Source organism: Bos taurus, chromosome 9 (genome assembly GCF_002263795.3).
Source record: "Bos taurus isolate L1 Dominette 01449 registration number 42190680 breed Hereford chromosome 9, ARS-UCD2.0, whole genome shotgun sequence".
Taxonomy (NCBI): Eukaryota; Metazoa; Chordata; class Mammalia; order Artiodactyla; family Bovidae; genus Bos; species Bos taurus.
In genome coordinates this window covers 89,575,399-89,600,632 of record NC_037336.1, presented here as the reverse complement: position 1 = coordinate 89,600,632, position 25,234 = coordinate 89,575,399, and the positions used below count along the sequence as shown (strand labels likewise).

General features: G+C 39.1%; 1 protein-coding gene across 17 annotated transcripts in view; it reads left to right on the top strand.

The window, feature by feature from the left end:
* The window catches only part of SYNE1 (spectrin repeat containing nuclear envelope protein 1), a 503,306-nt gene that overhangs the window by 18,073 nt on the left and 459,999 nt on the right, over nt 1-25,234 (top strand). For 8 of the 17 annotated variants that reach the window (XM_059889943.1, XM_059889948.1, XM_059889947.1 and 5 more), the window contains exon 1: nt 3,055-3,359. The exons of 2 other annotated variants lie outside the window; for them this stretch is intronic. In XM_059889943.1, the coding sequence (XP_059745926.1) occupies nt 3,143-3,359 (217 nt within the window). In that variant the 5' untranslated portion in view covers nt 3,055-3,142. Of the gene's footprint in view, nt 1-3,052; nt 3,360-25,234 lie in introns of those variants that run through there. 7 more of the 17 variants (XM_059889949.1, XM_059889946.1, XM_059889942.1 and 4 more) reach the window with 2 other exon arrangements.

Genomic DNA, 25,234 nt, shown 5'->3' with positions numbered 1-25,234 from the left:
CAAAAGCTGGTTCTTTGAAAGGATAAATAAAATTGACAAACCATTAGCCAGACTCATCAAGAAACAAAGGGAGAAAAATCAAATCAACAAAATTAGAAACGAAAATGGAGAGATCACAACAGACAACACAGAAATACAAAGGGTCATAAGAGACTACTATCAACAATTATATGCCAATAAAATGGACAACGTGGAAGAAATGGACAAATTCTTAGAAAAGTACAACTTTCCAAAACTGGACCAGGAAGAAATAGAAAATCTTAACAGACCCATCACAAGCACGGAAATTGAAACTGTAATCAAAAATCTTCCAGCAAACAAAAGCCCCGGTCCAGACGGCTTCACAGCTGAATTCTACCAAAAATTTAGAGAAGAGCTAACACCTCTCCTGCTCAAACTCTTCCAGAAGATTGCAGAGGAAGGTAAACTTCCAAACTCATTCTATGAGGCCACCATCACCCTAATACCAAAACCTGACAAAGATCCCACAAAAAAAGAAAACTACAGGCCAATATCACTGATGAACATAGATGCAAAAATCCTTAACAAAATTCTAGCAATCAGAATCCAACAACACATTAAAAAGATCATACACCATGATCAAGTGGGCTTTATCCCAGGGATGCAAGGATTCTTCAATATCCGCAAATCAATCAATGTAATACACCACATTAACAAATTGAAAAATAAAAACCATATGATTATCTCAATAGATGCAGAGAAAGCCTTTGACAAAATTCAACATCCATTTATGATAAAAACTCTCCAGAAAGCAGGAATAGAAGGAACATACCTCAACATAATAAAAGCTATATATGACAAACCCACTGCAAACATTATCCTCAATGGTGAAAAATTGAAAGCATTTCCTCTAAAGTCAGGAACAAGACAAGGGTGCCCACTTTCACCATTACTATTCAACATAGTTTTGGAAGTTTTGGCCACAGCAATCAGAGCAGAAAAAGAAATAAAAGGAATCCAAATTGGAAAAGAAGAAGTAAAACTCTCACTATTTGCAGATGACATGATCCTCTACATAGAAAACCCTAAAGAGTCCACCAGAAAATTACTAGAAATAATCAATGACTACAGTAAAGTTGCAGGATATAAAATCAACACACAGAAATCCCTTGCATTCCTATACACTAATAATGAGAAAACAGAGAGAGAAATTAAGGAAACAATTCCATTCACCATTGCAACAGAAAGAATAAAATACTTAGGAATATATCTACCTAAAGAAACTAAAGACCTATATATAGAAAACTATAAAACACTTTTGAAAGAAATCAAAGAGGACACTAATAGATGGAGAAATATACCATGTTCATGGATTGGAAGAATCAATATAGTGAAAATGAGTATACTACCCAAAGCAATTTATAGATTCAATGCAATCCCTATCAAGCTACCAACAGTATTCTTCACAGAGCTAGAAAAAATAATTTCACAATTTGTATGGAAATACAAAAAACCTCGAATAGCCAAAGCGATCTTGAGAAAGAAGAATGGAACTGGAGGAATCAACCTACCTGACTTCAGGCTCTACTACAAAGCCACAGTTATCAAGACAGTATGGTACTGGCACAAAGACAGAAATATTGATCAATGGAATAAAATAGAAAGCCCAGAGATAAATCCACGCACAAAAAATCTTCGACAAAGGAGGCAAGAATATACAATGGATTAAAGACAATCTCTTTAACAAGTGGTGCTGGGAAATCTGGTCAACCACTTGTAAAAGAATGAAACTGGACCACTTTCTAACACCATACACAAAAATAAACTCAAAATGGATTAAAGATCTAAACGTAAGACCAGAAACTATAAAACTCCTAGAGGAGAACATAGGCAAAACACTCTCCGACATACATCACAGCAGGATCCTCTATGACCCACCTCCCAGAATATTGGAAATAAAAGCAAAAATAAACAAATGGGACCTAATTAACCTTAAAAGCTTCTGCACATCAAAGGAAACTATTAGCAAGGTGAAAAGACAGCCTTCAGAATGGGAGAAAATAATAGCAAATGAAGCAACCGACAAACAACTAATCTCAAAAATATACAAGCAACTCCTACAGCTCAACTCCAGAAAAATAAACGACCCAATCAAAAAATGGGCCAAAGAACTAAATAGACATTTCTCCAAAGAAGACATACAGATGGCTAACAAACACATGAAAAGATGCTCAACATCACTCATTATCAGAGAAATGCAAATCAAAACCACTATGAGGTACCATTTCACACCAGTCAGAATGGCTGCGATCCAAAAGTCTACAAATAATAAATGCTGGAGAGGGTGTGGAGAAAAGGGAACCCTCTTACACTGTTGGTGGGAATGCAAACTAGTACAGCCACTATGGAGAACAGTGTGGAGATTCCTTAAAAAACTGGAAATAGAACTGCCTTATGATCCAGCAACCCCACTGCTGGGCATACACACTGAGGAAACCAGAAGGGAAAGAGACACGTGTACCCCAATGTTCATCGCAGCACTGTTTATAATAGCCAAGACATGGAAGCAACCTAGATGTCCATCAGCAGATGAATGGATAAGAAAGCTGTGGTACATATACACAATGGAGTATTACTCAGCCATTAAAAAGAATACATTTGAATCAGTTCTAATGAGGTGGATGAAACTGGAGCCTATTATACAGAGTGAAGTAAGCCAGAAGGAAAAACATAAATACAGTATTCTAACGCATATATATGGAATTTAGAAAGATGGTAACAATAACCCTGTGTATGAGACAGCAAAAGAGACACTGATGTATAGAACAGTCTTATGGACTCTGTGGGAGAGGGAGAGGGTGGGAAGATTTGGGAGAATGACATTGTAACATGTAAAATATCATGTAAGAAACGAGTTGCCAGTCCAGGTTCAATGCACGATACTGGATGCTTGGGGCTGGTGCACTGGGACGACCCAGAGGGATGGTATGGGGAGGGAGGAGGGAGGAGGGTTCAGGATGGGGAACACATGTATACCTGTGGTGGATTCATTTTGATGTTTGGCAAAACTAATACAATTATGTAAAGTTTAAAAATAAAATAAAATTAAAACCAAAAAAAAATAAAATAATAAAAAAAAAAAAGAATTGCATGGACAGAGGAGCCTGGTAGGCTATAGTCCATGGGATCGCAGAGTCGGACACTGAGCGACTTCACTTCAGAGTCTGCAGATTGCAGAACTGGACTGCCTCAGGCCAAACTACAGGGAGAGAGCACAGCCCCACCCAGCAGCAGAAAATTGGATTTATGGAGCATGGCCCTGCCCACCGGAGCAAGACCCAGTTTTCCCCACAGCCAGTCCCTCCCATCTGGAAGATGGAGTATCACCTTTAAAAATTGTGAGTCACTATATTATATACGTATAATATATAATATTGTATAGTGACTGTGCTTCACTAAAAATATTTAATTAAGGTAATGTTTAGGGGTGAGAGGAGAGAGAAGGGTACTGATGCCTCAGTGTTTTGTTTGTTCTTGTGGGTGGGGACCTAAGTGGTTTTTCTTGAGAGGTGAGTGAAGTATGGGAAAGTCCTGGAGCCCCACCCTCACCCCACCTTAGGCCTGTGATGATAAATGTCCTAATTCACATCTGAGTTTAGGGACCCCCACTTGCAAAAGGTGGACTGTTTTTACCTTGCTTAGCTCTCTCAAGATTGTTGTCAAGCTCAGTGAGATAACAGACAAAAAGTGCTTTTAAAACTGCGAACACTGTCACGTGACAAATTGTCCCAGTAGTCAGAAGAAAATTGGATGAGAAGATTGAGCCTAACGGTTTGTCACACATTGGGCTCATCATGCAAATTTGGGGAGGAATGTTAACTTTTTAATATATTCTATACTGTATAAAGCTAGTCATTTTATTACATAATGGACTGTACTTGCTGTATAATTTTTTTTCTTTGTAGTATAAGAGTTATAACATGTCTTAAGGGTACCTGACACATTTAGCACAGTAAATCTTACAATTCAGGAGAGAAAATTCCTTTGCACTAGGTATCATTAACTGTTAGCATCAAGTGCTTCATAAAATAGGTTAATTGGCGACAGGGAAATGTAAGGTCTGCTCAGCTACAAGATGCTACCCATCGAACCTGCATTAGTGGAAGCCAAATGGCAGAGGTGGAAAGAAAGTTGATCAGGAGGACTTCTCTGCTAACCTACGGATCTCCTGGGTTAATTCTGCTGATTCAGCCAGGGAGGTTTCCTCCTCAGCTTAGCTCTCACTATTTCCTACTGTTGCTCTGAGCCCAGAGAAGAGTCCGCCTCCTCTGATGGAGGAGACCCATCTTCTGCCAAGGGTATTGAGTAACTGTTCTTGCCTGTTAGAATCTCCAGACCAATGACCAAGATCCTAATAAACAAGGGGCCGCCATTATTGCCCAGATAATTAAGACAAATGAGTGAAATTTCTTTGAGGAAAAGTAAATTTCTATTGGGCTTCTCTGGTGTCTCAGATGGTAAAGCATCTGCCTGCAGTGTGGGGGGCCCTGGTTCAATCCCTGGGTTAGGAAGATCCCCTGGAGAAGAGAATGGCTACCCACTTCAATATTCTTGCCTGGAGAATCCCATGGGCAGAAGAGCCTGGCGGGCTGCAGTTCATGGGATTGCAAAGAGTGCGACACGACTCTTTTATTTCTATTAACTTAAATAGAATCAGAGTTACTATTAATATTTTCAAAGTTCAGTTCCATAAGAACATTCTTCTAGAATCCTCATTACTTTGCCTGGATAGATAATCCACATAACTAAGGGTTTTTTTTCCCCCCTTCTTGGATTTTATTGTCATATCAGCTCCATAAATAACGAATAAAAAGTGTGGAGATTTGAATAATGACACCTTGGCTTTTCTCTCTTACTTATTTAGTTTACATTTATAATTGTTGTCTGTTTTTTTTTGTCTTAGTTTTTGTTTCCAGTGCTAGGAAATTAAAGCACATGCACAGATTGTGACATAATAATTTATGCTCCTACTGTAGCAGTTCAATATTTCACCTTTGCCAATATTTGTGCTTGTTTGGGCTTAATGTTTTAGGCTGGGATCCTGAATTATGGATAAGCAGACAGACTGCAATGCAGAGTTTCATTTGCTGTTAAGAAAAATGAATGTTTATGTAACTTTCATCAATTTAAATATAAGCATTTTAATATTTAAATAAAAGAAAATAGTAGACACTGGCATAGTATAGGGCATTAAATTTTAATTGCGCATAATATGTACATACATTTTCTGCTCTTAAAAGACTTACTGTGTTGTTTAGTTGCTAAGTCATGTCTGACTCTTTGCAATCCCATGGACTGTGGCATGCCAGGTTCCTCTGTCCGTGGGATTTCCCAGGCAAGAATACTGGAGTGGGTTGCCATTTAGTTCTCCAGGGGATCTTCCTGACCCAGGGATTGAACCCATGTCTCCTGCATTGACAGGAGGATTCTTTACCACTGAACCTCCCGGGAAGCCTAAAGGCTGACCAAGGGAATCTGTTTAACAGGTGGCTCATGGAGTCACTTTAGTTTGTGGTGGTGGGTTAGTTGCTAAGTCATTTCTGACTCTTGTGACTGCATAGACTGTAGCCTGCCAGACTCCTCTGTCCATTGGATTCTCCAGGCAAGAATACTGGAGTTTTTTGCCATTTCCTTCTCCAGAGGATCTTCCCAATGCAGGAATCAAACCCGGGTCTCCTGCATCGCAGGCAGATTCTTTACCGACTGAGCTACAAGGGAAGCCCGATCTTCCCAACTCAGGGATTGAACCTGCGTCTCTTACATCTCTTGCATTGGCAGGAAGCTACTTTAGTTTATAATCACATCTGAAAAAGTAAATGTTGAACTGTTCAGATCATAAATTTCTTTAAGAGAGTGACAAGAGGTTAAGGCTTTTGTCATTTTCTCTAGGGCTTCTGCATAATGTTCGCTTTAAAAGGGTTTGTTGACTGACTTTTATCAATTACATAGTTTTCATTTGAAGATCATCTAGAAAGATTTTTATATAAAGTATCAGTGTTGATTATTTCAAGGCAGGATAGCATTCATGCAACTTGGAAGAGCAAGAGGTAAATGCCAGAGAAGACCAGATGGGCATGCTAGAGTGTCACATGGAGATCTATTAAAAAGAAGGATTCTTGATTGTAAGGTTAAACTTTGATTTTTTTTGGCCTATGCTGGGTCTTTTTTGTTGCGAGGGCTTTTCTCTAGTTTTGGAGAATGGGTGCTGCTCTCTTGTAAAGCACGGGGTTCTCATCGCAGTGGCCTCTCTTGTTGTACAGCACGGGCTCTAGTGTGCGTGGGTTTCAGTAGCTGCTGCCCACGGACTCAGTCGTTGCACTTCCTGGGGTCTGGAACACAAGCTCGATGGTTGTGGTGCACAGGCTTATTAGGTGCTCCACGAAATGTGGGATCTTTCCAGACCAGAGATCAAACCTCAAACCCATGTCTCCTGCATTGGCAGGTGGACTCCACCGCTGAGCCACAGGGAAGACCCTAAGCTTTGATTTTTAAACATTGTGAATAAATTCAAAGAGAAACAAATAAGAAAGGGAGTAAACACATACTCTTGGAGATGTAGCTCTGAAATTCACTAACTGTTCAAAAAACATAATCATGACCTTCCCCTAAAATTGTTTTTAGGAGCAATGTTAAACTTTTTTGGCTACATATAGTATTTCCTACAGATACTGTTTTTGTTCATTTTACTGTTAAAAATAAAAGACCTCAGACTTAAAAAAAGAAGATGACTGAAAAGTAGAATAACTTATTTTCTTTTGACAACATTAAACATTGGGTAGAGTGTAAAAGTTTGTCATCTTGTAACGATTCTGATTTTTTATAGTGCCTTGAAGATTAAGTTTTATACTTTGTTACTCTGACTTAATGACTCTTCTTATTAAAGTACAAAGTAGTGTCAAAGATCCATTTATCACATCTAGGTTGAACTTCTCCTTTTAATCTTTTTCTTCCTATAATATGGTAGCATCTCAAATTTAAATATAACGCAAAACTTGTCACAAAACAGGGATATATCGGAACATATTAGTTCAATAACTATTTGATGAATGAATAGATAAATCATGATCTCTAAATTAAAGAACTGAAAATGAAATTAGTCAAAACATATGTTAAAACAAAGGAAGAAACCATTTAAATTGGATCCTACTTTATTTGCCTCCTTTTAAAAAATCTTTTTTCTGAGTTTTAATCAGAATTGGGTTTTGACCATAAAATCATTTTAAGGACACATGTCCAGCCTGAGTGGGTGACTATATTGACTCCTCAGATATGTACATGGTTTTTGTAACTATAGTGCTTTAAACACATTTCTCCTTCCTAAAGGTATATTACACCCTCCTATTACTTTTAAATGTATCAAAGTGTTTACATTTGTATAATGCCCTGTCCTGAAAGCCTTTCCTTTTGCAGAGCCTTTTTATCCACTATGTATTATGGTGAAAGTGCCTGGGGCCTTCAGGATTTTTAAAGGCTTGTAAAAATATTGACTCTCAAATAGCAAAAGTAAACTGCTAAGTCAAAATTAGCAAGGATTTCAGTTCAGTTCAGTTCAGTCGCTGTCGTGTCCGACTCTTTGCAACTCATTGCAGCATGCCAGGCCTCCCTGTCCATCACCAACTCCCAGAGTTCACCTAAACTCATGTGCATCAAGTCAGTGATACCATCCAGCCATCTCATCCTCTGTCATCCCCTTCTCCTGCCCCCAATCCCTCCCAGCATCAGGGTCTTTTCCAATGAGTCAACTCTTCGTATGAGGTGGCCAAAGTATTGGAGTTCCAGCCTCAGCATCAGTCCTTCCAATGAACACGCAGGACTGATCTCCTTTAGAATGGACTGGTTGGATTTCCTTGCAGTCCAAGGGACTCGCAACACAGTCTTCTCCAACACCACAGTTCAAAAGCATCAATTCTTCGGCGCTCAGCTTTCTTCACAGTCCAACTCTCACATCCATACATGACCACTGGAAATGCTAAAATTATGTGAACTAGTCAAATGTAAATCCAGCCAATTCAAACATTATTTATGTATAAAGTGTATTTGACATGGGGTATGGGTGCACTTTCTTGCTATTGATACAGTGTGTGGCAGGCCTTTAAACATAAGGGTTTCTAAGGCTTACCAATAAAACATAAAATATTCCTACACTTTGCCTCCAAATTAATTCTCGTTAACATACTACTAATTTCGTTACATTCATGATGAAATTCTTCCTAGACTCTTGGTCTCCCTATCAAATCCCAACTTCTTGGCTTGGCATCCTATTCTAATTCCATCTTAACTGTCTGGCATTTGTCCCCTCTGAATCCCTACCTGGCCCCAGATGTCTGTCAGATGACACTAGCAGTGCTCTCAAGATGTATGATTTTTCTGTCTCCAGCTGGGACAGCGTTGGAAAAGACTACACTGAAAACTCCACTTATCTTCAAGGCCCAATCTAAATACAGTGTCCGCAATGAAGACCTTACTGCCAATACAATTGGAAACTCTCTCCCCTCTTTCTAAATACCTTGTTGCACTCTTATGTCCATTGTTGGTACTGCTTTGCATTATGGCACGTGTCGTGTCTAATCCACCCACTCAGAGGATAAATACCTTGAAGGCAGAAATTAGGTCAAATTCCTGCCAGTGCCTGATACGTTGATTAGCACAGAGCACTTCATAATATGGATGCTTCGTAAGTATTGTTTGAGAGCATATAATACGAATACTTAACATCATACTGATTTTCAATAGTGGAAGCAGGGCGACCTGGAGGGTCAACTCTCGTAAGTCAGAAGAGATAAGAATGGTTTCGCCTAGATATTAAACAGTGGATAGAGAAGTGGTGAAAATCTAGATATAGTTTGAAAGTAAAGCAGAAAGATTTTGCTGATGGATTGGAGGTAGTCTGTGAGAGAGAAGAGTGCAGGGTAGCCCCTTTGTTTTTCATTTGGAAATGAGGAAAGGCATAAGACTGTTGGGAAGAAGGCTGAGAAAGAACATCAAGAAAGTCACATGTAGTGTCTAATCCACCCACTCAGAGGACAAACCACCTTGAAGGCAGAAATTAGGTCAAATTCATGCCAGTGAATCAATCTAAAATAAAACATTTTAGATGGCTGGTGGACATTCAGGACAGTAATTGAATGTTGATGACTGTAGAGATCAAGAGTGAAGACACAGCTGGGAAAAAAACATTTGGAAATCATAGGCACCCATAGGTTTTAAAGCTGTGAGATGGGCTGATACCACCCAGGGAGCAAGAACAGATAGAAAAGAGGTTAGAGAAATAGAACATCCAGCATTGGGGGTTGAGGAAAGACCCACATATGAGACGGAGAGCTGCAGCCTACGTGATCAGAAGAAAGAAGACAGAAGCCTAAAGGAGAGAGTTCAAGGAGGGAGTGATCAACCGTGTTCTCACCATTAAAGTTCTTAGCATGTGCAGGATTCATTGTTTATAGAATATAAAAAGATTGTGTGTTTTTTATACATAAATATCGAGCCCGAGGTGGTGCAAGGACATATGCATACAGTTTCAAAATCTGTTCTGGAAGAATAAGAGAATGGTCCTGTGTGTTGCCCATAGTTGCTGCTGCTGCTGCTGCTAAGTTGCTTCAGTCGTGTCTGACTCTGTGCGACCCTATAAACGGCAGCCCACCAGGCTCTGCCGTCCCTGGGATTGTCCAGGCAAGAACACTGGAGTGGGTTGCCATTTCTTTTTCCAATGCATGAAAGTGAAAAGTGAAAGTGAAGTCAGGATACGAGCAATTCCTTAAGTATTAAGGAAATCTAATTCTGTATTGATGTTGAGCCCAATTAAAATTGCATCCTAAGGATAAAATAGCTCTCACTCAGACTCTAATCAGCTCTCCATCCTCGTGGAGTTGGCGGCCCTGCTGTAAACTGAAGGATTGTCCTCGTGAGAATGGTGCACCCACTGATGCCGTTTTGGATGCCTGTGTGTGACTCTTATGTCTCAGCACACCTCCTCCACTTCTAATCTCCACTTGCCTCCCTTGGCATTATCTTTCTAGATTCATTCCACATAACAAAACTAATAGCATTCCCCTCATGTTTTGGAGAAAGTCTTTATGGATTTGGTGTCATCTCTTTTCATTGCTTTGGTCATGGTTGAGTTAGCTCCTCTAGGACTTAATGAAAATATGATTTTAGGGGTGTTTGCATTATTTGAAACACTGTGATGGTTCTGGGATTTTCCACCAAGACTGAGGTGGTAGGTTGTTGTTATTTAGTTGCTAAGTCTTGCGGTCTTGCCCCACTTCCCCAAGGCAAAGGCAAAGAGAACTTGCATAGCTGTTTCATTCAATAGTGGTCTGTTGTTGTTATTTGATCACTAAGTCATGTCTAACTCTCTGCGACTCCGTGGACTGTAGCTCACCAGGCTCCTCTGTCCACGGGATTTTCCAGGCAAGAATACTGGAGTGGGTTGCCATTTCCTTCTCGAGGGGATCTTCCTGACTCAGGGATTGAACCGTTGTCTCCTGCTTGGCAGGCAACTTCTTTACCACTGAGCCACTTGGGAAGCCTTCCCCCAAACGCTGTAACTGAATTTGGGAAACCCATGTTTGCATTTAGAGAAATTCTTTCAGCACTGTGCTGGTAGCTATTTAACCCTTCCTGTGTCGAGTCAGACCTGGGGTCGTGTGTTGCCCTCTGTAAGAAAAGTTCAGATGTCCTTGAACTGAAAACTTTTATGAATGTATAATTTAGGTAATAGATACTGATAAAGGGAAAAATGCTAGACTTTAAATGTCATGTGATAAGTTCCTCGTATATCCTAAGAGCCTTACAAAAATAATTCACACACCCTAGGTTATTATTTTTCTCTTATATTTTCCTTCTAATTGGAGCTAATGGAAATGTTGACATATTTTTTTATGTTATTCACACCTAAATACATATTTCCTGATCTTTGCATGGCATTTTGTAATTTAATTAAGCAACTGTTAATCATAGGATTCAGTTAATCAAGCATTTATTTAGTTTAGAAGTTATATGTAAGAATCTATTTAGTTTTGCCGTGATTCTAAGGAAAGGCAAATAGTAATTTTCTGTTTGTCTTACTCAAATCAATGAATGTAAATAACAGGGAAATGAAGGAATTGACATCTGCCTCAAGCAGGGTCAAAGACAAATGTTTTATGCAATGTTTTTAATTCCTTGGATGTAGTGAAGTCTGCTTTAGTATTTTTTAAATGGTTTCTAGGGTAACCTGTGTTCTTTTTTCCCCCCATTGTTTGTAATGACCTCTTGGAGTAAAAACAACTTCCTTCCTCTACTGATATTAATCTCTCATGTTTAGTAAACATTGGTCTCCACCCATGTTTTTAAAAAATCATTCAGCTTCAACTATACAGTTGTTCTCCATTCTTTTGCTTCCCTTCTCCTCACATGTGTCACCAACATTGTTCACATGACATTTTGAATCTCTTTTATCTGTTTATTCTTTATTATACTGATGACTTGTTTTCAGGACTTATCTTGTGAGTTTTTTGTTGTTGTTACTGATGTTATTACTTTATGAGCCATGGTGTTCATGTTGCCAAGAATTACACTAATTACATACTCATGGTCAGATTTTCATCTTCTTTACTTCTTTGAGAGTTCTCAAAAATTATCTCATTTTATCCCATTGTGGTTGATATGAGCATTCATTGCTCTAGTATTGAACAGAATAATATAGAATTCTTACCCAGAAATCTGGGAGCTAAACTCCACTGTACCCTAGATATTTTGATGACAGACATCATTCAAAGTACAACTCCAAGTGGGTCTTTTGCCCTGTTTAAAAGCCTACAGTGACTTTGGACTTCCCTGGTGGTCCAGTGGTTAAGACTTTGCTTTCCAGTGCAGGGGCTGTGAGTTTGATCTTTGGTTAGGGAGCGAAGATCCCACGTGCCTCTGGGGCCAAAAAACCAGAACATAAACAGCGGAGGCAATGTTATAACAAATTCAGCAACGACTTAAAGAAATACTTGGTAAAAAAATACAGGTAAAAGCCTACACTTTATTATTCAAAATGGATCTCCATATGTGGCTCCTTTTCACTTCTCTTTGTTTCCACTCGCCATTGATGATGTCGTTTCCATCGCCCTGAACCACTTCTAGTTCTCCTCATGTACCTTCCATCTCACTTCCCTGTCTTTGCATGTTCTCTTTCTTTGTCTCTCTCTTCCCTTTTTCTTTTTTATTTATCTAGACTCTGCTCAGGCTCCATGATTCAGCTCACATGCTGTCTCCTCTGTGACACCTCTTCCAGTACCACCAGCCAAAGTGAAAGGACTCCTCCTTGTCCTCTACTTTCAATATGTTTCTGTTAAATTATCGATTATATCAGGCTGTCATGGTTTGTTTCTTTCTCTCTGTGTCCCATTAGAATAGTCCTGAGATTAGGGATCTTGTCTTAGTCAATTTTGGATCTCCAGCACTGACCATAAAACTTGACATGTAGTAAATCCTCAGTTGTTCATGCCTGCATTTAACAAATAGTTTTTGAGCATCTGCTATGTCCAAGTCCTCTGACAACAGATGTGAATATGATAACATGGGGGTCCTATCTTCATGGGGCTAGAGTCTACTGAAGTGACATGATAATTAACAAGGAATTTATAAACTGGGTGATAGATATGATGGGTGAGTATATGTTTGATAAAATAATGAATGACTAAATTAAATTTCCACAAAACGCTCAGATGTAATTAAGTATGTTGACCAGACTAGCAGACCATTTAACGGTCTGAATTATTTTCATGTAATCTTTTGCTCTGCATGTTGACAACACCTTATCCTTGCAAGCTCAGGTCCTTAGATTTATATAGAACTGGTGTGGTTGTTTCGAGAAGGGACCTAGCATTTATAGTTTGATGTACTTATTCTACAGATGAAATAACAGAGTTTTTTAAGCATGGACTGTGCTGTTGGAGAAGACTCTTGCGAGTCCCTTGGACTGCAAAGAGATCCAACCAGTCCATTCTAAAGGAGATCAGTCCTGGGTGTTCTTTGGAAGGAATGATGCTAAAGCTGAAACTCCAGTACTTTGGCCACCTCATGCGAAGAGTTAACTCATTGGAAAAGACCCTGATGCTGTGAGGGATTGGGGGCAGGAGGAGAAGGGGACGACAGAGGATGAGATGGCTGGATGGGATCACCGACTCAATGGACGTGAGTTTGAGTGAACTCTGGGAGTTGGTGATGGACAGGGAGGCCTGGCGTGGTGCAATTCATGGGGTCGCAAAGAATCGAACACGACTGAGTGACTGAACTGAACTGAACTGAAGCATGGAAAGGGTAAGCTAAGGTCATAAGTAGATATTTGAGCAACTCCAGTGTCTGAGAAAATTGAGGGGTAACCTGCTTTTCATACATTAGTGCATATTCCTTCAAGATTATTCTTTTGCATAGTTGCTAATGATCACTGCATCCTTATGGATAGGAGACAAGACTGGCTACTTAATTTTTGGTTTTGTTTTGGTCTATTATAAATAAAAATGTGGGACCCTCATTCAACAGTTATTAAGAATAGCTAATATGCAGCAGAGCTTTAAGCCACGTGTGGGGCCGTCTGAGTGCAGGACCCCAAAGAGTACTCAGTCCACCCCCATGAGGCCAGCACTGGTAGAAGACCGGACGTGGGACCCTGAGGATATTAGGGCCATTGCGAAGTAAAATTAAGAGGTGGAAGAGGGTCAAGAGAAGAGGAAAGAAAAAGTCAAAGACATCCTTTAGCTATCTCAAAATTGTATTTGGAACAGCCTATAAAAGGAGGACTCTTTCTCTCATCCTCATCTCAACTCTCCCTTGACCAGAACACCAAGCTGGTCCTTGAGCACGAGAGACAGTCAGTCAACTGATCTGTGAGTTAAACATACCGGGGTTAAACATAACTCACAGTTAAACATCTGTGAGTTAAACATACTTCCCATCACTTACAATCTTATCTTTCTGGGTTCAAAATAACTTATCAAAAAGATGATTCATGACCACTTAGTGAATTGATGCTTGCTGATATATTTCCTCAAAAGGAAAGATCGTTTTGGTTATTAATTATTTTAATATCCAGTTTTCTACCAGAAACATTTGGGTTGTACTGAATAACGATGAGAAACTAGCAATAAATTTCTTGTTTCTAGATATTTTCGTGCTAATTATATCCCTTTAATTTCTCTGTTCTACAGTTAGTAGCACTACAGTGAGATTTGTAAGAAATGGGATATAGAGTGTATAGAAAGATTTGGTGAAAATTTCTTGTCTCTTGACTTCATCTTATTCAGTAAAGTTGTGAAAATTCCCTAACGAGTGCATGGCTCTTGTGTTCACAAGTCAAAAGGCGTGAAAACATGTTGTTTGAAAGCATTGCCAAATTCATAGATCTCATGCAGTGAGAGTAAGATATTCTGAGATAATTTCATGTTCTGATGTTGTGATACTTCTTTATTTTCATAATTGTGGTGGGAAAATACCTATGTATAACTAGTGAATTTAATGAATTGGTGTAAAACATATCTAAATCAGACTGGAGACACATTGTAAACAAATAACACTCTTTTTTAAAAAATTATTTTCCATATTCTTTTCCATTATGGTTTATTGCAGGATACTGAATATAGTTCCTTGTGCTATACAGTAGGGCCTTGTCATTTATTCATTCTGTATACAATAGTTTGCATCTGCTAATCCCAAACTCCCAATCCATCCCTCCCCGACTCCCCTGGGAAACCATAAGTCTATTCTTTATATCTGTGAGTCTGTTTTTGTGTCATTAGGTACATTCATTTGTATCATAGTTTAGATTCCACACATAAGTGATATCATATGGTGCTTATCTTTCTCTTTGGGACTTAGTTCACTTAGAATGATGATCTCTAGGTCCATCCACGTTGCTGCAAATGGCATTATTTCATTCTTTTTTTATGGCTGAGTTTATTCCACTGTGTATTAATAATCCAAATGATGTTTCCTTTTGAGGAAATGTGTCAGCAAGCTTTAATTCACTAAGTGGCCATGAATCATTTTTTGATAAGCTGTTTTGAACCCAGAAAGATAAGATTGTAAGTGATGGGAAGGCTCCCAGGTCCCCAGTGTATTTAACCCTTACACCCATTATTTCTCCATTCATCTGTTGAGGGACATTTAGGTTGCTCCCATGTTTTGGCTGTTGTAAATAGTGCTGCTATGAATATAGGTGCGCATGTAATTTTTTTTCAAATTGTAGTTTTATCTAGATACATGCCCAGGAATGGGACTGCTGGATCATACGAGAGCTCTGTTTTTAGTTTTTTGAGGAAGCTCCATTTCCATAGTGGCTACACCAATTTACATTCCCACCAACAGTGTAGGAGGGTTCCTTTATCTCTACACCCTCCTCAGCATTTGTTATTTGTAGACTTTTTAATGATGGCTCTGCTGACCAGTGTGAATTGGTACCTCACTGTAGTTTTGATTTGTAATTCTCTAATAATAGTTAACGATGGACATCTTTTCATGTGCCAGGTGGCCATCTGTATGTCTTCTTTGGAGAAATGTCTATTTAGATCTTTTGCCCATTTACATATAGCACTTGTTAAGATTTTCTATTTGGTTTTATAATGTCTATTTTCTATGAAATACACGTGTCTCATCTTTGTGATAAAATGGCTCCTTTTCAAAATAATAGCTCACCACCTCAACAATAATCAGACAGACAAAAAAAGAATGGTATTTCTGATAAATTTTAAATCTTGTATATTTTCTTCTTTTGAAACTTTATAATTTTAGAAAGAATAGTTTCATGACAGCATTCAGTCTTGGTGATACTTTCTGAGTTTAACATGATGATAGCAATGACCACATAAGTATCTATAAATATTTGGAAGATGACCAGTTATATTAAAAATATCACTTTGTTTATTTAACATTGCCTATAAAAAAATCTTCATTTTTTAAAGATTTTCTAGGTGACACTCAAGATTGAAAGCTAAATATCCTGAAAGGGTTATAAAATTTTTGAGGGAAAAATCTTAAAAGATCTTGTCTACCTCTAATTTTTAAAGATAAGTAACTGAGATTCCTAAAGATTAAGTGATTTGTACAAAATCATGCATTTAGTTAAGACAAAATAGGACTTGAACCTTAGATTATCTGACTGTCTCCAGAATTATGAAATTTTATGAATTTTCTTCTCATGATAAAATCATATGACCCATTAATAAGCATTGTCTCTTTAGCTTTGTTCTGAGTTGAAAAGCAAAGCTGATATTTAGTGTGTGTTTACTTCACATAAAACCATGCACTTTATATTTACCTCTAATTAGAGCACTTTTTACAAATACTTGGTGCTGTTGGGGGCATAACTAATGTCTTTCTCAGCTTTGCAAAATATAGTAAATGTTCACCAAGCATCTGCTGAATGGATGTTACATTAGTAAATTCACCTCCTCTCCAGTGAGCCTTTGAAGAGAGAGACATAGAGTCAGAGGGACAGAAAGAGAGGTCTTTAGCTCATCACTTGATTTTAAACTATTGTTTCTATAAGGCTGTTGCAATAGATTCCTCTGTGGGTACTACTGACTTGAACTAGCAAATATTAACTATGGGCTGTAGTTTTGAAAGTAATGTTACTCTCAAGAATGCTTTTTCTTCTGAAAGCTTTGTCATACTAGTTGCTTTGCATTTGTGTGATCTTTTGTTTGTAAAATGCAGTAAAGGATGGCCATTCAGCAGATATTCCATTCCTATGGCAAACATAATTCAGTACTTCCTGTGTTCCAGATCCTGTGTTAAGCGTAGAGGATCTTACTGTGAAACTGACATCCGTATCCTGGCCCTTCCAGGATGCAAAGCTAGTGACCTGCTTGTAATCACAACTGGCACAAGTCACTCTGGACAGGGGGCAGAGCACCCCTTGGAGGTTGGTTGAGGTTCCTCCTGGGCTGATGCCAGGCATGGCCCCAGGAATCTCCCTAGCTACCGCGGTTCTTGTGCTCCGTCTTGGGTACTGGTCCTTCCTCATGTTAATTCTCATGCCAGGTTTTGGGAACTAGGCCACAGTCTGACAGAACTGCCAATGAGTGCCCCGTCTTGCCACGCTCCAGATGGAATGTTGGTTTGTGGAAAACAAACTGTGGCTCCTTCCCTCCAGGAACTGCCAAGTCACAGATGGGGAGGACGGAGGGGTGAAGGATGCTCGCTTCCTTCCCCACATGCATCTGCAGTGCATTTATGCCACAGACTTGTAACCTTGCCTTAGTCCTCATTCTACCAGGGAAAGCTGGCTGTGGTTCCATGTCCAAGACTTATAGGAATAGTAATTGTTAATCATTACTTTCCCGAACTTATGGGGAAGGTATGGACTAGTTGAATGGCATACTCTGCCCATTTTATTTAAAAAACCAAGCATTACTCTAAAGAATTCGTATAGCTCCAATAATGATCTAAGCTGCTGTTAAGTCACTTCAGTCGTGTCCGACTCTGTGCGACCCCTAAGACGGCAGCCCACCAGACTCCCCTGTCCCTGGGATTCTCCAGGCAAGAACACTGGAGTGGGTTGCCATTTCCTTCTCCAGTGCATGAAAGTGAAAAGTGAAAGTGAAGTCGCTCAGTCGTGTCCGACTCTGAGCGACCCCATAGACTGCAACCTACCAGGCCCTTCTGTCCATGGGATTTTCCAGGCAAGAGTACTGGAGTGGGGTGCCATTGCCTTCTCCAAGAATGATCTAAAATACTTTTTAAATAAGTAAAAAGCAAAAAAAAAAAAATAAGTAAAAAGCTCCAAGCCTTAATCGTAACTATAAAAATGTCTTTAAACATCTGCATTTAGAAAAGCAAAATTGTTCCTATGCTCCAAAGTATAAAGAAAGCCTTTCTACCCGTAAAGCTATGTGTGGTTCCAACCTGATGTTGGTTTTAATTGGCTTAGTTATTGATGCCTAAGAAAGGGAGTTTTACAAGGGAAAAATCCAATCAGCCTTAAGTTCAAACCACTGCATTCGCGTGTTGTAATGCAGTTCTTCTTGGCACTATTGTTTCATAACCAGCTACACATTAATGAGGGCTTTTATGTGTTTGTTAAAGATAAATATTTCCCGTTATCTCAAATGGCTTCTATGTGGGTCACATTATCAATGCCTTTACATTTCAAGAGCAATTAGTGCTTTGAAAATAGCCAGTGGCTTTTGTTTCTGGTTTGAGAGAGGAAACATGAGTCTATTTTTCAAAAACATCTTCACTGCTGGTTGGCTACTTAATAACTTATCATAGAAAAATGTGATGTCTAGAAAATACAGAGATCTTATCACTACTTTTTTAGCCACGTGAGCTGAAAGAAATAAGTCCAAGTGGAAAGCTAGTAAGATTGCTGTACTCTAAAAAAAAAATTCTTCATCAACTACAGTGATTGTTTTCAGCATTTTATCAGTGAGATTAAAACAAAAATTAGATAGGCCTATAATATTTTTCCAAAATTTAGATAGCTTAACTTTCTCAGATTATACAAATAATATGTTTGTTAAGATTCAACCAGCATAGAAAAATATAAATAACAAAGTGATAATATCTCCAATACACCCAGGTAGATGAGTAGATGCCTGATAGAAGATGACAGCTAGATGTGTCCAAGTGTTCTGGTAGGTCTCCTTCTAAATGTTTTTCAGTGCACACACCCTATAAATAACGACAAATGGCTAAACGCTATGAATACTCTTTATTCTTTGTAGTTTTTTTTTTTAATGGAGCAATATATTGTATATTTCTCCACACATCAATAAGTATATATCTACATTGACACTGAATAGCTAAATAATATTCCATTTTATTTTTTAATTTAAATTTATTTTTAATGGGAAGATGATTGCTCTACAAGACTGTGTTGGATCCTGCCGTACATCAGCATGCACCAACCATAGGTATACATCTGTCCCCTCCCTCTTGAACCTCTCTCCCACCTCCCACCAATATTCCATTTTAGATGTGTGCCATTGCTGGTTCAACTCATCCTCTGTTGGTGTCTCGCTTTTCACTATTGTAGGTAAGAATAATAATCCTTTAACATACGACGCTATTCTTTCTGTATTGGATTTTACTTTACAAAACATAGACTAGAGGCTTCCCTGGCGGTCCAATGGTTAAAACTCCACGCTTCCAATGCAGGAGACGTGGGTTTGATTCCTGGTCGGGGAGCTGAGATCCCGTATACCTGGCAGAACGAAAAAGAAGCATGGACTAAATGTGAGACAGTTTTATGCCTTTTAAGAATCAGTTGTATAATTATTTTAGTGAACAAGTTTTCCAAAGAATAAGATGGTAAAAATCTAATGATCATTATCAGTGAATTAAAGTTTGAATATAAGTTGGTGTAATACCCCATTACTGTGAAATATTTTCACATGATGTTCCCAAACATTTTTCTTCAGATATAATCAAACTGCCTAACCCAGAAGAAGAGTTTTGCTCTTCTGGTATCCGCATCTAACTTAAATGGGTGCTTCTGAAAGGAGATTTATGTCAGGAGCTGATGTATCCTTTCCTTTGATCAGACTGATTCCCATAAGGTGAAGGTCAGTGCCATCAGCAGCATTTTATTCAAAATAATACAAACGTGTGCAAAACAGCACTACCTGTCTTATAATAACACTGAACTTAGTCCCGATATTGCAGAATATAACCTTGAAACTAAGGATGCAGGGCAAAAAAAAAAAAAAAAAATCTCCAACTGAGGTAGTGGAGTTTTATTTTCCTTTTCCTTAAATCACCCAGACAACTGCTCAGCTCTCAGTTTTATGCTGTGAGTGGGAAGAAGAAGCTGTGAGAAGTCAGGAAAACGATCAGGGCCGAGATGCTTCAGTCTTGCCTTGTATTCCTTCCAGGGCTCATTTCACCTGCAGCGCAGTTCCTTTAGTCTGACACACACAGATCATCGTCCCCGGCTGGCCCCGGCCACTGCTTCTCCGTTCTGTCCTGTCTCACAATTGCTCCTGTTTTGTTCTTCAGCTCATGGTTAGTGGCCCCAAAAAGGGGTGCCTCTCTCTCCAAGTTAGCTCCTATGGTAGGACTCATTAAGCCTCTTCCTGGCCTCCCTCACTTCTCTATATCTATCTCTGAATAGTAGCTACTTAAAACTTGATAGATATTAACCAAAAAAAGGAAGCACCTCTGAATCTGGTTTCAGATTCAGAAACAAAATAAAGAAACAAAAAAAAATTTGTTTATTTATATTCTGTTTGTCCCAGAAAGAACTGAAAATAACAGAAGTGCGCACAACCAGTTGCAGTCTGTTTTTAAAGGAGGAAGCAAGTCACTGAGAGCCATGGAAAGTACTAATTAACATTGCCTTCCTTCTTCACTTCATGCAGAGCGTCCAAGTTTTTCTCCCGCTGAGGGTTGAAGGAGTCAGGCTGGTGGGAGTGGAGGGTGGAGATGATGCACTGAGTGTCTTATTTCCTGGTTGCTGAGCACCAGACTTTGGCATCAACTGAAGGAACATAATATGAGTGGACAATTGGGGGTCAGGACAACCCAGGACAAAGAACATCTGGATAAACAGAGTGGCTGGGGAACCCTGGGGGTGAATTTACAAAGCCTCTGTAGCCTTTTGCATACACCCTGTGACTGATTGTCAGGATGGAATCAGTAAGGAATATGTACCCCACCCACCTCCCTACCAGCCTCACTCTTTGTTTAGATATTCTCAATTGCCCAGAGCTTAGACCTCATCATATGAGCCGTTTCTCTCAGTGCTGTTTCATTTTTATCCCTACCGGAACTGTTGCTAAATCTAGTGACTTTAGGAGAAGGCAGTGGCAACCCACTCCAGTACTTTTGCCTGGCAAATCCCACGGACGGAGGAGCCTGGTAGGCTGCAGTCCATGGGGTCACGAAGAGTCGGACACGACTGAGAGACTTCACTTTCACTTTTCACTTTCACGCATTGGAGAAGGAAATGGCAACACACTCCAGTGTTCTTGCCTGGAGAATCCCAGGGATGGGGGAGCCTGGTGGGCTGCCGTCTATGGGGTCGTACAGAGTCAGACATGACTGAAGCGACTTAACAACAGCAGCAGCAGTGACTTTCAAATCATTTCAGATCATGACTTGTCATCTTGTCCACAGGGGTTCAGGGTGCCCTCAGCCTGTGGCCTGAAGGTCATTGTTACTCTTTAGGTATTCAGCAGAGCCAGATCCTACCAGGATCCTCTGTTCTTAGGAAAAGAAAAGCATCTGCATCCTTATCAAGCTGTGGTTTCTCATCTGCCTTAGGCTGATGTCTTTCATCTGCTTCACTTGCTCCTACCATTTGCTTCTCAGTGGCATTGCTTGTTGAAAGTTGACCTTAACATGTTGCTTCTTCTTTGGTTTACCTCAAATGTATTGATCAGCCCAAGGTTAAGGATGAATGCCCAATTTAGGTGAGCCTCGGTTTCTTCAATTAAGTTAATCCTGTACCCAGCTAGGTCTACTATTGTTCAAGGTTCTGACAACTAGCACTATCATCCATAAATTCTCTCAACTGTTAGCAGAGGCTTCTCTTCTTCCTATTTTTAAGCATATAACTGCCTGTTGAACTTCTACCAATGTTCCCACTTTTGGTATGAGTAAGTGCTTCCTTACTTGGTTCTAAATCATTAGAATATACCCTGTACTCAGTTGAATGAACGAAGCTTCCTCATGTCAGAATAACAGTGTTTTTCTCATTCTTAGGTTCTCTTTGGTGCCTCCTTAGATTTGGAAGGTGACCTTCCCCAAATATCTAATTTTAGGTTTGCAACTTGAAGGCAGTATAATTACAGTGTAAAGTGAAAGCATAGTTTCCATCAAGAAAAGAAGAAAATTATTTGTTCCTGCCCTCACTGGACATTTAGTTATGGATTGAAATCTCATTTTTAGCATAGCTACCTTTAAGTAAGAGCTTTTTAATTTCATGGTGCATAGATTCATACTCAGACTATCTGAGAACTTCACGATTACTTTTTTCCCTCATGAAATAAAGAGCTATCTAGAGAAAAACTTTTCTCCAGTGATTCCAATTCCATCCCATCTCTCAATTTCTTTGAGAAATTGAGAATTTAGACTGCCCGAGGTCAAGGCCAAGAAAAAAGGAAAAAACCGATCATGGTAGATAGAGTGTCATTAGTCAGCAGGAAAATGCAGAGACAGATTTTCAGCACATCTATTTGCTGCTTTAAAAAAATAAATAAATAAATAAAACCCAAAAAAACTATTGCCAGCACATAAACACTTCCACTACAAGGGAGAAAAGTCCACAGTTTCACTAATCCTAAAATTTTGCCTCTTATTTTTCAGAGAAGATAGAGGACACTGAAAAAAGGTTTCTGTTTGGGGGGTTTTTTGTTTTTGTTTTTAACTAGGAAACTAAAAGAAAAAAACAACAAAAAAAACCCACACAATTATTGCCATTTACTAGCCACTTGCATACAAATTTTTATTTGGATAGTACACTTTATTGTCCTGTGTCTAAAAGAAAACTATGCAAAGGTGAGATTTGTTTGGATGATCAGTCCCTTGTCACTGCAGTGGTGGCAGCTGCTCCTTGTAGCCTCTCGCCATCTGTTGTCTTGCTTTGTCATCTTTTCAAAGGTTTTTTTTTGCCACATCAGAGCTGTCCTTTTATGGTTCAACTCTTCACCTCTGTTCCTATATGCCAATTTCAGGGCTTGTCAACTGCTACTACACTTAATATAATGATCAGTCCCAACGTGACTGAGCTTTGCTGGCTCTTGCTGCTACTAAGACATTTCAAATAGTTGACTGAATCTTTTCAAGTCCCACATTATTTTGAGGTTCAATTCAAGTAGCGTTCTTCATTATCGCAGTAGTTCTTATGTGTCCACTTATGTTATCTTTTACTTTTAACCTACCAGATATCATTCCAGGTATTTAATACTCATCTGTTGACTTCTAGCATCTGACTAGAGTACCTGTGACTAACCTTCAAGGCTATAGAACAAATAGACAAGTTAATGCTTGTCATTGCTTTCTTAGGATGAGTAAGCAATAGAAGACCTATTGGTATGAATAAAATAATATCTGTGAATACACTTGACTCAAGTGAACCCGACAAATGGATTTTAATTCTTGCCCTAGACCAGCAGTAGAAACTCAGCTGTATAAATGATCAGTTTTATAATCAATAGTTTGAAGATTTTTACCGAAGGAATTAACCAAGCTTTTAGGCAATGTTTTTGCAGTTTATTCATCTTTATCTGCAAAGTAAGAGGGAAAACACTGATGTATCTGGCCACGGTAGATAATGTCTACAGCCCTGATTCCAAGATGCATATCTATTTTATGTTTAAAAATAAATTTACCTCTATATTCTTAATGGGAAAGCGTGTTCAATTCTAATGTCTGTTGGCTTACTAACATATCTAGAGCCTCCCAGAGAGGTGCATTTCAATGAGATCCACCATTTCATATTGACATTAAGAACATTAAGAACAAAGTTATTTTTAGTTCTTTGATCTGAAAGTGTTACCCATGTAGGATTGCTCAGTATGTCAAGAGAGGGAAGTGGGAGGCGTTCTGGAAAGGTGTGGATGTGCGATAACCTAATGCCATCAGATAAGAAGATCCAAATAGGATTTTAGAACAAATCCTTCCTCTGTGTTTCAAGCACTTATTAGAACAAGTCACAATGATGTTTTCTTTGGCAGGCTTGTAGAGCATTTATCAGCCAGTGGGTTCTCCACTCTAAAATTTATGATGCTTTGAGAGACTCACAAAAGCCTGTACTTAGAGCTTTAAATAAAGTCAAAATGATAGTTTTCCTGCCCTATGAATTTTCATTATTGAAATTATTAAAGGAGCAGTAAACTTTCCTGCTTTTTCCCACAGTTTCCAGCAAACTGTGTTGGTTCTTTATCTCATGTGATGGTTGAAAATCAAATCCCCTGTTTGTTCTCAGTTTGTTTTCTGAATAATGTGGACAACATAGATGAGGCCTCTGACCTCTTACAAAAGAGAATGACATCACTTAAAGTTACTAACTATTCTGCTTCTCTCTGGGACAACACATGTGAACAGCAACAAAACATCTGGGTTAGCAAGGAAGAGCAGCTAGATGAAGAACAGTACCATTACTTATGTCATAAAATATGTCAAAAACTGACCCTTGTTGGTCAGTGGAGCAGGACAAGCGATTCTGGACCAAAAAGTGTTGGTGCCTGGAAGCTGCTCTGGCCTAGGCGGATGTCGTGGAGTAAAGGAGGGGCATCTGTCTTTAAATAATGCGTTCACGAAAAAAAAAAAAAAACATGTTATGAGTATATGTGTACATATTATTGATGCTCTGTCTACCTGATTCTTTTTCTGCATAAAAATAATAGATTCATCTAGACTCTTACAGGCTGTTATTAGCTGTCAATAGTCATAAGTAATTGCTACATTGCCCCTTCCTCTTGTATTCTACAAGTAGTAAGCTTTCTTTTAACCTTGAAAATTAGGAGTATACCATGATGTTATTTTGAAAATCCTGAAGCTGAAACCGTATTTATTTCAGGAGATATTGCTAAGAGACCATGGGGCTTGTGGGGGGAAAAAAAAAAGGCAAATGTGAGTTAATTAATGTAATTATTTTAAAAAGAATGATTTTAATATTCTAATGTATGTATTCAGTTTCTGAGTTTGAGTTTCCAAACCTCAGCTTTTTATTCCCTAAGCCCCTGGAAACACTCTCTCTCTTACCTTGTTTAAGTACAATAAAAAGGAAGTGTATTTGCTACCACTTCATTAGCTCAGTGACTCTGCTACCAAATTAGTGGGAATTCATGGATCAATTCCTAGTCTCAAAGAAAAATGAATTAATATATATATGAAAGAATTGGGCTTCGCTGGTGACTCAAATGGTAAAGAACTCACCTGCCAATGCAGGAGACATAAGAGATGTGGGTTAGATCCCTGGGTCGGTCGGGAAGATCCCCTGGAGAAGGAAATGCAGCCCACTCCAGTATTCTTGCCTGGAGAATCCCATGGACAGCAGAGCCTGGCGGGCTACAGTCCACGGGGTTGCAGAGAGCTGAAACACAATGGGGCGGCTAACACACACAAAAGAACTGGGGCTTCTCAGGTGGTGCTAGTGATGAAGTATCTGCCTGCCAGTGCAGGAGGCCGCAAGAGATCTCCGGGTTTTATCCTTGGGTCAGGAAGGTCCCCTGGAGTAGGAAACGGCAACCTTCTCCAGTACTGCCTGCAAAAGTTACATGGACAGAAGAACCTTGTGGGC